At 31.9% G+C, this 13,147-nt stretch overlaps 1 protein-coding gene across 5 annotated transcripts in view; it reads left to right on the plus strand.

Moving 5' to 3' along the window:
• Positions 1-5,223: 5,223 nt before the first annotated feature.
• Positions 5,224-13,147, plus strand: part of PAX3 (paired box 3) — a 77,737-nt gene continuing 69,813 nt past the window's right edge. The window contains exons 1-4 of one of the 5 annotated variants that reach the window (XM_053709967.1): positions 5,224-5,591; positions 7,193-7,428; positions 8,891-9,020; positions 9,962-10,096. In XM_053709967.1, coding sequence (XP_053565942.1) covers positions 5,507-5,591; positions 7,193-7,428; positions 8,891-9,020; positions 9,962-10,096 — 586 coding nt within the window. In that variant the 5' untranslated portion in view covers positions 5,224-5,506. The remainder of the gene's footprint in view (positions 5,592-7,192; positions 7,429-8,890; positions 9,021-9,961; positions 10,097-13,147) is intronic. The other 4 variants (XM_053709962.1, XM_053709963.1, XM_053709966.1 and 1 more) reach the window with 4 other exon arrangements.

Here is a 13,147-nt window from a genome sequence, read left to right on the forward strand (position 1 = left end):
AGCATAATGTCACACGTCACCCACATACATAGCAATCAATGGCTGAGGAGCAGATATGTTGTATATTACAATTATTAGTAGTGTTGGGAAGTAATTATAGACAGTAATGATACACGGGGGCCTTGCTCTAATACAATTACCAGTCTGATTGAAAATGAACCTCATTCTCCCGCTGGCTTCTCCTATATCACATAAATAATGAGTCCCCCTACCAATTACTTGCACCAGAGTAGTAAATTGATTAACCTTGTACTGGGTATGCTGGTTAAATTGGCTGTTTCTGTTAAACAGTCAAGCACAGAGGACGGGTCATTTCAACAAGCATCTAATTACACCTGATACATTCATGTTAAAAGAGATGCTACCTGACACATAAAGATATTTAACCTGTTGACTACCAAATAAGTGTGGAACACTAGAAATTAAATTATTAAACACTGATACCATTGTATTACTTGGATCAATTCTAGATGTGTATACCCATACAGGGATATTTATTACAAATATTCTCTTCCAAATAAATACATCTTGTTCACATTCCTTATCATAAATCTTACATGTACAGTAACTAAGGCACGAATTACTTATTTTTTAAAAAAATATATATCCAGTATATTACATTATAAAGTGTGTGATGGTTACACACATAACCAACACAGTATATAACACACTATACACACATATTTCACACACCTGATACACAGGCGCATTATGAATGGGAGTATGTGGTAAAAGTATAATGGTGTTGACTGCTAAAATGTATTCCCTAATATCTCTGTATCTCTCTCATCTTGTAGTCTATATTGTACATAGTGTAACTAGGAAATACACGATTTACCATCAAAAATAGATATTGAAGATGCCTTTATGGAAATAAGAGAAAACAAATGAAATATATATGGTTGTCCAATCCAATGACCAAATCACAACTGATCTCTACTTCTGTCCGTTTGCAACACTGTTCTCTGTAGCTGGCAAATTTATATTATGTCCATGTAGATTCAATTTACACGCTTCTGGGTCTGTGTTTATTTGTAGATTGTGTGGTGTTCATCAAGCTTAGGACCTGGAGTTTTTTTATACGCAGAAGTAAATGTTTTTGTTTCATTTGCTGAATCTGCATGTCATATATAGATAAAATATATATATATATATATATATATATATATATATATATATATATATATATATATATATATATATATATATATATATATATATATCCTCCCCACTGTCTTAATACATTGACAGGTCTTTGTATCATCTTACTGTAGTTCATATTGTGACACTGATCACCTTTTTTCCGCAAGTCATGACCATGCAGCATTTCTTTATGTATATTGACCACCACTTCCACACCAAGTAAAATTATTTCATGGTAAATTGTGCAAATTATAGCATGCGGGTAACTCTTATCTACATGCTGACCCTTTTCTCTGCATGACCAATTACAGCATGAAGGCTACTGCCACCTATATAGGCAAAGCATGGCTAATATCAAAGTAAAAAGGAAGTTTCATTAGAGCACAATGAATGCACAGCCAGGAGTTTGGTCTGAGAATTTGTAAAAAGATTGAATAAAAGGATACTTTTTGAATAACCTAGAATTGAACCTTGCTCCCAATGAGTATGGACCAGTTATAGTGATGAAATAAACATAAAAATTGCACCATTTGGCCTCATTCTTAAAGGGACATGAAATCCCAAGTTTTTATTTCATGATATAGACAGGACATACAATTTTAAACATCTTCCAAATTGACTTCTATTATTTAACTTGCTTCCTTCTCTTGTTATCCTTTGCTGAAATCTTCATCTAGGAAAGCTCAGGAACAGCAAAGAACCTAGGTTCTAGCTGCTGATTGGTGGCAGCATATATATACACCGATTGTCATTGGCTCGCCCATGTGTTCAGGTAGAAACCAGTAGTGCATTGCTGCTCCTTCAACAAAGCATACCAAGAGAATGAAGCAAATTTGATAATAGAAGTAAACTGGAAAGTTGTTTAAAATTGAATGTTCTACCTAAATCATGAAAGAAAATGTTTGGGTTTCATGTCCCTTTAAAGGAAAAAACAAATTCTTAAACAGGATTTTAAGTACATGATACACCCACTACAAGTCATTTTGTGATAAATCATAATGACGGTTGTCTGTAAACTGCATCTATATCATATAGATTATTTACTTTATTATTATTGTTGTTATTATTATTATATAGTTTCTTTTATTCATTGACACCTTTTCTTGATTTAATGGCAAACAGTGGAGGTTTTGATTATGAAAACGTTTTTATGATTCCTTCCCAGCGTTTTGCAGAAATAACTGCAATTTTTGATTGTTAGAGGGGGGAGGGGGTGCTGTTGTGAGAGGGGGTTGCCTATATTACACCTTACTGGGGATGTCTGTTTCCTGATACCTGTGCCCTTGGAAACCCATTTCTGAATGTGAGAGGGATATAGATACAAATTCTGCAGTTTTGGTAAACTCACAAGCAACACAAAGTTACAACCAGTAGTTAAGTGTTAAGCAAGTAACCATTAGCAATGTGTCTGGAAATAAATTATAACAATTCTACAAAGATAAAAAGAGTCTAATGCATTTAAAGACATTTTGAAAAAAAAAATCAAGATTTGAATATATAAGCCGTTCTGGACATTATGGCGAGACATGAGTTAATAAATAAAGGTTAATGCCTTCTGAATTATGCAATATCCTATTTTATAATTTTATCATTAAATGAAGACACTTTATGAATATAAATAACTAACAAGATATATATGACCAAAATGTGTATTTATTACTATGCATTCTATATGTAAATGTGGTAAAAAAAAATCCACCTGGGGATATATTTAGTTTCCCTTGTAATATAGCCTTATTATGATATATAGTCTTGCAGTTTATATGCTTCTAGTGATCTAGACTGGGTTTAAAGTCTCACAGTACTGAGAGTTACATAATATTATTAAATATTTACTCTCGTTGTTGGGCCCAGATTATTCATCCAGTTGTTAGATTACTGAATCTGCCTATTATATATTATATGTATTAAATAACAAGTTACCTTTCTTGATACCCAAAAAGATTTACTTTATGTGTTATTTAGGCTACTCCTTTAAAAGTATAGACAATCCATTGTTGTGTATACTTAGATTTATTTGTGAAATCAGCAACATAAAAAAAACATTTTCAATGTCAATAAAACTTTTCACCTGTTTTACAACAGAGACAGATAATAAGACATAACTAAGTAATCCGTATTTATTTGTACTGACTGCAACTGTAAATAATAACAAATGGAGAGGGAGAACAGACCAAGGGGTTAGTTTTTAATAAAATAAAAATAACTAAAAGTTTGACAATTTAGTCTTAAATAAAGTAAATGCAACACTAAAGTCATCAATCATGTTTAGTCTTCAAGTGATTTACTCACTTCAGCGGAATGTAGATAATTTCTGCAATAACCTTCACAATTAAAGATCCAATTGACCCAATATATTAACGTGAAGTGTTTGTAAATTAAGCTTTATGTTTGTCTGGATGCTTTAGTAAATCTAAATTATTTTTTTTTACTAAATACCGGTAGTACAAGTATATATATATATATATATATATATATATATATATATATATATATATATATATATATATATATATATATATATATAAATAAATAAATAAAAACAGATTATTATTATTATTATTACTATTTATTCATTTAATTAACCACCTTATGTATTACTTGTAATTTTGTTTTCCTTTTTAATTATATAGCTTGCCAATTAATTATCACAGGTTGCATATGCACATAGGGTATAAAAGGTTACGCACACACACACACGCATATGTACTGTATATATACAAAGACACCATATTAATACATTTTATTCCTACATATTAGTTGTAAATGCAACTTACTTGCTTTGCTGTTATTTGTTAACAATTACTGTACACAAATATTGTTCTAACATATACTTTTTATTTAATGTGTAAATCTTTATTCTACAAACCTTAGCTTTTAGAATTATTTCCTTAGTCCCTATAGCCGGCTATAGGATGGATTTCACTGGGAAAAAAAACAAACATTTTTTTCCCAACTGTTGACTTTCTCCTAATTAGGAAAATGTAGAACAATCGGAGATGAGTTTTTAATTCGCATTTGTTTATACTAACAAGTGTCTCCCCCACCTCTGAATTTTAGGGGGGGAATCAACGATTAAAAAGAGTAAATTTGTTTGGAATAGGGAACTTTAAGCCTGGAAGTCATTGTTTCTTTGATTTCAAAGGCAAAAAACCTGAATGTTTCTCATCCTTTTGATTGATTAAGGCTGTGAATGACTTCAGTGGCAGGAGTGACAGTCACTTGAATAGGCCATTGCAAATAAAGAGACCTCTAGCAAGCAGAGCTGAGCTTGTAAGTGTAAAGCAGGCAAGTTAGCCAGCACTTACCATGCTATAAATAAATGGACACTCACAATGGTACCTTCTTAAAAGAGAGCCAGTCTTTACAACCTCCCTGGCGTCATCTCCTGCTGGGGATCCTCCATCCACTGGTCAAACCTCGCTCCTTTTATTTATCCAGTACTTTAGACTGAATGCTACAATAAATTCCTTTGAACAAATGCTATTTAGATATACACCCACTGTAGAGCAAAACACACTTATTCAGAAATTCCTTTTCCTTTTTTGCTATATCTGGGCTCCATATATTTGTAAAAGCTAAGTCCAGGTATATCTTGACAATAATTTATCACTGTTTGCATTTCATTTGTGATTAAAAAAAAAACACACAAAAAAACAAAAAAAAACAAAAACAAACAAAATAGAAAAAAAAAAAATAAACACACACACAAAATAAATACACCGAATTGTTTCATGGAATGAGAAAGGTGCAAAGTTTTACCCTTTCTTTCCTGGATGGAACTGAAAAACTATTCAGTTCATTCCAGCAGGAAAGGAGTTCAATGTATATGGAAGAAGAGACCCACAAAGAAGATGCCAGTAGAAAGTTACTGTCCATATACTTTGTCCTTGATTGTAGACTAGATACTTTATCAGGGGTGGGGGATGACCCTAAAGTAGAGGCCTCAATAGAAATGATGGGAAGAGAAAGTAAGAGATGGGCACCAATCAGAGCCGCCCACCCCAGCCCGGACAGTTCTCTCATTGGCCAATTGAAACCCCATGTTCCTGAAGCAGCCTGGCTTGAAAGAACTAATAAATACTCAAGAGGAGGTTTCCTTTCACTCTGAATCAACAACAAGGAGTTATCTGGGTGAGATTCGGACTTGAGGTGCTGATCTGTAAACATAAGCAAACAATATCCCTACTTCAACTTTCCACTTTGTAAAGGAGTCTGGCAAGGAGGTGGTCACCAGAGAGAAGCAGCAGGCACTGCACTCATTGCACCGGACCTTCTCTGTTACTGGAGTCCTCTGATAAAACTGGCATCTATTTTCTTGCAGAGGTCACTTGGATCTAATACTGGGAAAGTTTAACCCAAGATGACAAGCCTGGCTGGAGCTGTGCCGCGAATGATGAGACCAGCTCCTGGACAGAACTATCCCCGGAGTGGGTTCCCTATCGAAGGTAAGTCTGTGTTTGTACGAATCTGCCTACATCTATATTAATAATATATCTGTTTATCTATTTGTCTGTCTATCTATCTATCTATCTATCTATCTATGTCTATCTATATATGTCTATCTATCTATATATGTCTATCTATCTATATATCTATCTATCTCTTAATCTAAACAAACACCCACAAACACGCAAACGCACAGACACACACAGGCACAAACACACACATATACAGACAGACACATACAAACACAAACAGACACACACATATACAAACAGACATATACAAACACACACACAAACAGACACACACATATACAAACATACACATACAAACATACACAGACACACACACATATACAAACAGACACATACAAACACACACACATATACAAACAGACACATACAAACACACTCACACACACACAGACACAGACAAACACATATACAAACACACTCACAAACAGACACACACACATATACAAACAGACACATACAAACACACACACACAGGCACAAACACACATATACAAACAGACACATACAAACACACACACAAACATACACACATATATACAAACAGACACATACAAACACACACACAGGCACATATACACACAGATATGTGTTTTTGTTATGTGTATTTTTCCTCTTTATTTGAAGATTAAATTTTAGTTTTGTCAAACTTTCTAAATGCATGTTGTTAAATTGTTTAGGATTCTGTAAATAGATTAGTACTTTAAAAAAAAGTTTATTACTTTAAACATATGGTTTGATTATTCAATATTTTCTATAAATATCAATCTATCTATCATCTATCAATTTATCTACTATCTATATATCTATGCATCTACTATCTATTTTTCTACTATCTATCTATATATATATATATATATCAATTTATCTATCTAGCTATCTACCTATCATCGATCTAAATATATAGCCTAATTCTACATACGTCACTCTATTTAACTCTCAGACATGATGTAGTAGGAAGGCCCTTTTAATAATTCCCAAGGGTTGCCCTATATCTGTACATTTTGGATTAGGTTATGATTATTTTATGAAACAGAAAAGGCAGAAGCAGACGGTTGTCTGTGATATGGAAAACCCACAATTTTGTTGTCCAGTATATTATGTCTTTGACATGTCCCTTAAAACGTTATCATATATTAAAAGGTCATTTATATATATATATATATATATATATATATATATATATATATATGACTTTTTTAATATATGATATAGTTTGTGAATATATATATATATATATATATATATATATATATATATATATATATATATATATATATATATATATATATATATATATATATATATATATATATATATATATTGATTCAAAGAGAGCACTCTCACTTCCAAAGTTTTTAAATGCCAGGGTGCAAGCAGATATGTATATAAATGAAAGAAAGCACTCTCTGGTCTTTTGGTGAATATTTAATAAATCAAGCGTTAACTAGTTTATATTGATAATAATTTATTAGTATTCAGTGGGATTTTCCTGATTGTTTTGCAGCTGTTTGATATGGTATATGAATTAAAATGATTAACTGTTACCTTGGTGTCTTTTTAACACACAGTGTCCACTCCTTTAGGCCAAGGCAGGGTGAACCAACTTGGTGGAGTGTTTATCAATGGCAGACCATTACCAAACCACATCAGACATAAAATTGTAGAAATGGCTCATCATGGAATAAGACCCTGTGTGATCTCACGACAGCTCAGAGTATCCCACGGTTGTGTGTCAAAGATCCTGTGTAGGTACCAGGAGACTGGATCCATCAGGCCAGGAGCAATTGGTGGCAGCAAACCCAAGGTGAGGACAACCCACAAGCACTTCTGGAGATCACGTTTGTCAATATGGAATTTATATATATATATATATATATATATATATATATATATATATATATATATATATATATATATATATATATATATATATATATATATGTGTGTGTGTGTGTGTATGTATATATATATATATATATATATATATGTGTGTGTGTGTATGTATATATATAGAGAGAGAGAGAGCTAACGTTTATGAAAAATAATTAAAACTGGTACTGATATTAAGTGATTTTAAATTCATATTTAGCAGTGGAAATTAGCAGCTGTTAAGGGCTAATGGCATAAAATATTATAAGCAGTAACGTGGTAATAGAATCATTGTGCCACTGTTTGACAAGCTGATGAGGCGGTGGACCAGTAAAAATCAAAATCACTTAGACAAGTGCAGATATCATTTTAACACAACATCTGTTAGTTTGCTACTGACACTGGCCGACCTGAAATCAATAGACTCAATAGCTGCAATTAAGATAAATATTACCTTAGAGTCTTATTTATTATCTGCGAATTGTAGTTCGAGTAAAAACAGGCAGTTCATTACTATCCATATTTATTTACATCATAATTATGTTACATTTTATTACTAACGTTTAGCAGATGTAAGTTTACCAGTGTTTATATACACACTAATACACACACTAATACACACACTAATACACACACTAATACACACACTAATACACACACTAACACACACACTAATACACACACACACACTAACACACACACTAACACACACACATATATATGTTGTATACTCTTCATGCGTCCACTGTTATTTTAGGGCATTAATCAAACATATGTTTTGACACTAATTACATAAATAAGTAGTTTTACGAGTCTAATTAAATCTGCTCCCCCTGCTTATGCGTTATTAACATAGGAAAATCAAACAAATACACATTTTAATATAGTAATACTGTGTGTATATATATATATATATATATATATATATATATATATATATATATATGTATATCTATCTATCTATATATATAAATATATATATAAAGTTGTGTGTAATAGTGTAATAGTTTATTTTCATTTCCTCATGCCATTTCAGTTCATCTGAATGTTTTATATACACAACTCATTCCTTTCCTCTATAATTTAACTGAAGTCTTTACAAATCCACTACAAAAACATTTTTTTTTTCTACTTGTGGCATTTTAAGTAACTTAATCTCTGAAATTGTAAAGCCTTAAAATTGCAGAGCAAAAATAGTAGATATGAAAACTGATATTTCTTTCTTTGCCTAAGGACTTGAATGCATTTTCTATGTTTTCTCTCAATTCTCTAAAGTTTCTATGTTGCTGTTGAGTTTTAAATGAGATCATTTGCAATACAGAGGGGATCTAATGATTTTTTTTATGTGTTCTATTATTTGTAGAATAATTGTTTATGTTTTTTTTTTATTTTTAAAGCAGGTGACCACTCCAGATGTAGAGAAGAGGATTGAAGAGTATAAAAGAGACAATCCGGGTATGTTTAGCTGGGAAATTCGAGATAAATTGCTAAAGGACGGAGTCTGTGATCGAAATACTGTTCCTTCAGGTACAGCCATCATTAATATTGATAATGTAAAACCATCCATCTCTATTAGTTGAGGTAGATCACTTAGGCAATAAAAAAATATCGATTTCATCTCAGTGGAGACTGTGCTCCTATGGAGTCATCACTTGTCATGAAATATTAAACACAATTGCATTATTGTTCGCATCTTAACTCCTGTTAATAACCTCGTATTTTTATGTGGAGAAAGCGAAAGCTTTAAATGCTTTTATAGTTTGGAGCAATTAATAAAACTGAGCGGCCGATTCATACGATCATTGTAATAAAATAAATATTGCATGGTTAGCAACATTAATTGCACATACACTAAAATGAAACATTTATAGCAAAGTTTGACTTAATAAAATAATATTTATAATTTTAAAAGAATCAACAATATAAATAGGAATAATTTGATGTATAATAAATTAAGCTGGGCAATAATAAACAATATTTAAAATATTATCTAACAATAGAAGATTTTTAACAAAAAAAATTGAGCTGCTAATTATTTTATAGACTTAAATTAACAGTTTCGATTTTAAGACCCTTTGTGAATTAATTCTTAAATTAAAAGTTTGTTATCTTCGTTTAAAAAATGGCATTTTGTTTCTTCCTTATCAGGTAAGGTTCACTATTTTATTTAATTTAAAATATATCTGATATATTAAAAAATAATAATAGCAAAATAACAAACAGAATGCACATATATTCTGCAAGATATAAAATATAGAAGGATGGAAATTAAAAGTAGAATCAAAGTTTTAGAATTGGGAGGAATTCATGATCAACAAGACACCACCTAAGTTCTTCGATATTTTTCGTTTAATATCAAATGATAAAATATGCACCAAAAATGATCATATGAATTTAAGATGATAAAAACTTCACATTTATTTTGATTGTGTGTTTTTTTTAATTACTTAATTTCGCTTCCTTATAAGTGAGTTCTATAAGTCGGATATTGAGGAGCAAATTTGGAAAAGGAGAAGATGAAGATATTGAGATGGACAGGAAGGAACAAGAGGAACACGAGAAAAGAACGAAACACAGTATCGATGGAATACTAAGGGAAAGAGGTAGAGTCTGGTTAATTATATTCCTCACGCTGTCACTAATAAAGCAATAGCAAAACAAGGTGTCATTAGACTGCACTATATATATATATATATATATATATATATATGTGTGTGTGTGTGTGTGTGTAAAAAAATATATATAATCTATCTATCTATATATATATATATAGAGAGAGAGAGAGAGAGAGAGAGAGAGAGTATTTTATAACATTGCTTTTGTGTTGATATATTATAGTATTTTTGTGTTATTTTTGCAATCGTATTTATGTATTATAAGATGGCTATTGATATATAACATAACGTTTTTATAGTAGAAGAGCTACAGAAAAGAAGCACAAGGTACAAAGGGGAAATGTGGAGATGACACAATTATTACTGACCTATAATGCATTCCTAAAGAGTTTATGGATGTAATTAGGTGGTAAATGTTTAACTTAAGGTGTTAAAGCAATTGCTACATTTACACATATTAGCAAAGATCAAAGAAGTCCCATTTCTCACTTTACCTCTTCAGGGACCTATGGATTGTGATTCAGCCTCTCATTTGATGGGAAGGAAAGATAGTCATATGGGGGTGGGGGGGGGGGGGGGGGGGGCTAGAGGGGACAGAGGGAGAAAGGACATTTTGCAGAGTTTCCTATTTTAACTCTAAACATCAATAGGAAACCGCAGGAATCCCAAATGCAAATCTGTTTGACTTGGAGAATTATATTGATTATTTTTTACTGATTTCCTCTATAAGTGACATACTGTATTTGCTATCATGTAACCTTCATGCTACACCCCCATTATTTTATTATTTCCTTAAATTAAGACTCCACGTGACCTATTTGATGATTCATATTAACCCCTTGCTGTGGGGCAGCCCACAGTTTTGCAATGAAATGCCAGCCCCTGTACTATATTAGAGGTTTATGTTGAAATAATATACTTCCTTTAGAAAATACAAACTTATTTCAGCTGTTTTTCAGGCTTTGATAATAATTCGATTCCAACAGAAACATTTTCCCTAGAATAAATTGGAAACAGAAGTCCTGTATTTCCGATTCACTTTTAATGAGCATTTTTATCATTCACTTAAAGCTTAGTAAAATAAGTAGTCTGTATCAATTATAGTTTTCTTCATGGGTTAATAATCTGGCATCGGGGTATCAAAATAATACTTACAAGTAACCCACAAAAAAAAACGAACGTGTTCCTTATTATAAATGGCTCTGTGAAATGAAACTGAAGGAAAGTTTTGCTTAAAGATAATCAGAAATTGTTTCCTGGGCTTTGTTTATTTGTGTGTTTGTGTTTTTGTTTGTTTGCTTTTCCCCCCTTGTGAATTATCCTGTTATATCAAGCAATAAGAAGCTTCTTAAATTTAAATACATTTTAATGCAATATATTAGCTTTAAATACACATTGTCAATGCTTTTTGAGTTTGAGCTGAGTTTGAGCAAGGAAATGTTTAATAATATTCACAAACATATGTATAAAAACGCATATAATCCCAAGAGTTTTATGTACACAGCATTTTGCTTAATCCCTTATTGTCGTTTTTCCCATTTGTGTTTGGTAAAAAATATGGCAGTAATTGATGTAAAATATTGTCTACTATTGTGTCAGAAGTTGAATATATATATTTATATATATGTGTATGTACATATATATATATATATATATATATATATATATATATATACCACCCTGTATTTGTGCACAGACATAAGGTTTACTGAAACTGACTAGCTAGAGGAGAGCCCCCTCCCCAGGGCCCACTGTGCAGCTTATTGATGATATTAATGTCACAAGACTTACTGCTGGGAGGCTCTACTTGCGTATGCTCTGGTGTAAGGAGGGACTTGTTGCCCTTATTCATGCCGTATCTGCATATAGGCACCAGAGGAGACAAAAAGTACCAAATGAGCTGGTCAAACATTTGTACAACTTTTCCAGCGTTGACAAAGGAGCCTCTCCATACACAATCTACACTTGAAGATGAACTTGAGGGACAAAGGGAAGAGAGTCCATTGAAACTCACACTTTAGCTTTGCTCATACAAAGCTTTGGTTAGAAGCAGCTTGGTGTGGACAAAAGAGGGCCTGCCTTTTTTTTTTACAATTCAAGGAGAAAAGAGTGAGAAAGCAGCCTGACAAAAGCCTCAGAAAATACATTATGGGCTTGCAATGAGGGATGAATAATTCAATAGCCAGTGCTACTGAGAGTTTTATGGACTCTAGTGAGGGGATGAAAAAGACCTTTTTTCTTACAAAATGTTCCTAGCCCTCTTAGACTAGCAAAGACAGTGAGCCCTAGTCCATAGAGCTTCATTAACCCGCCATCTGCAGGTAACAGGGGAGTATTAACCTCTTCCTTGCCAGTGTGGTATATAGTAAAACACGAAATGTACACATTTGTGTTATAAACCTTTGTACTTAATGCTGTAAGCTTGACATATATTTTATAGAAAACACTATATTTTTTAGTGTATATATATATATTTTTTTTTTTCTTGTAATTATTTACTTAGACCTTCACGAGCAGTTTATTACAGGAATATATTATATGAAATAGCACAACATATGACAGCTTTAGATTATATTTAATTCAAGATAACCACATGTTCAAAATACACTTTGACCTTTAATTAGATTCATGACAAACACATGTTGAAATTATTCTGCAAACAGTGAGAAAAATGCTTAAAAAATAGAAACATATCTCTATTCTGCTCTGTTTTATTGTGTTTTAGCTAGAAATATATCGAAAAACACACACAAATACACTAGCACACGAGGCAAAGTGAATGCAGTGGAGCCAACTACACGTCTGAGCTAAGATCAAAATGATATAAACAAGTGGAACCCCAAATAGCTGACTACAAATGGATGTCATTAAGGAGAAGGAAAGGAAACTTTTTAGTTTCTGTTTTTGATTTCAAACTCAACTGCAGAGAGGTATTTCTAAAGTCAATGAAATAAAAGACACAGCTTTCTTTTAAAACCTTAAATATTCATGTATTTTCCAAAAAAAAAAAACATTAAAGGGACATTAAACACTAAATAA

Source organism: Bombina bombina, chromosome 4 (assembly GCF_027579735.1).
Source record: "Bombina bombina isolate aBomBom1 chromosome 4, aBomBom1.pri, whole genome shotgun sequence".
NCBI classification, from domain to species: domain Eukaryota; kingdom Metazoa; phylum Chordata; class Amphibia; order Anura; family Bombinatoridae; genus Bombina; species Bombina bombina.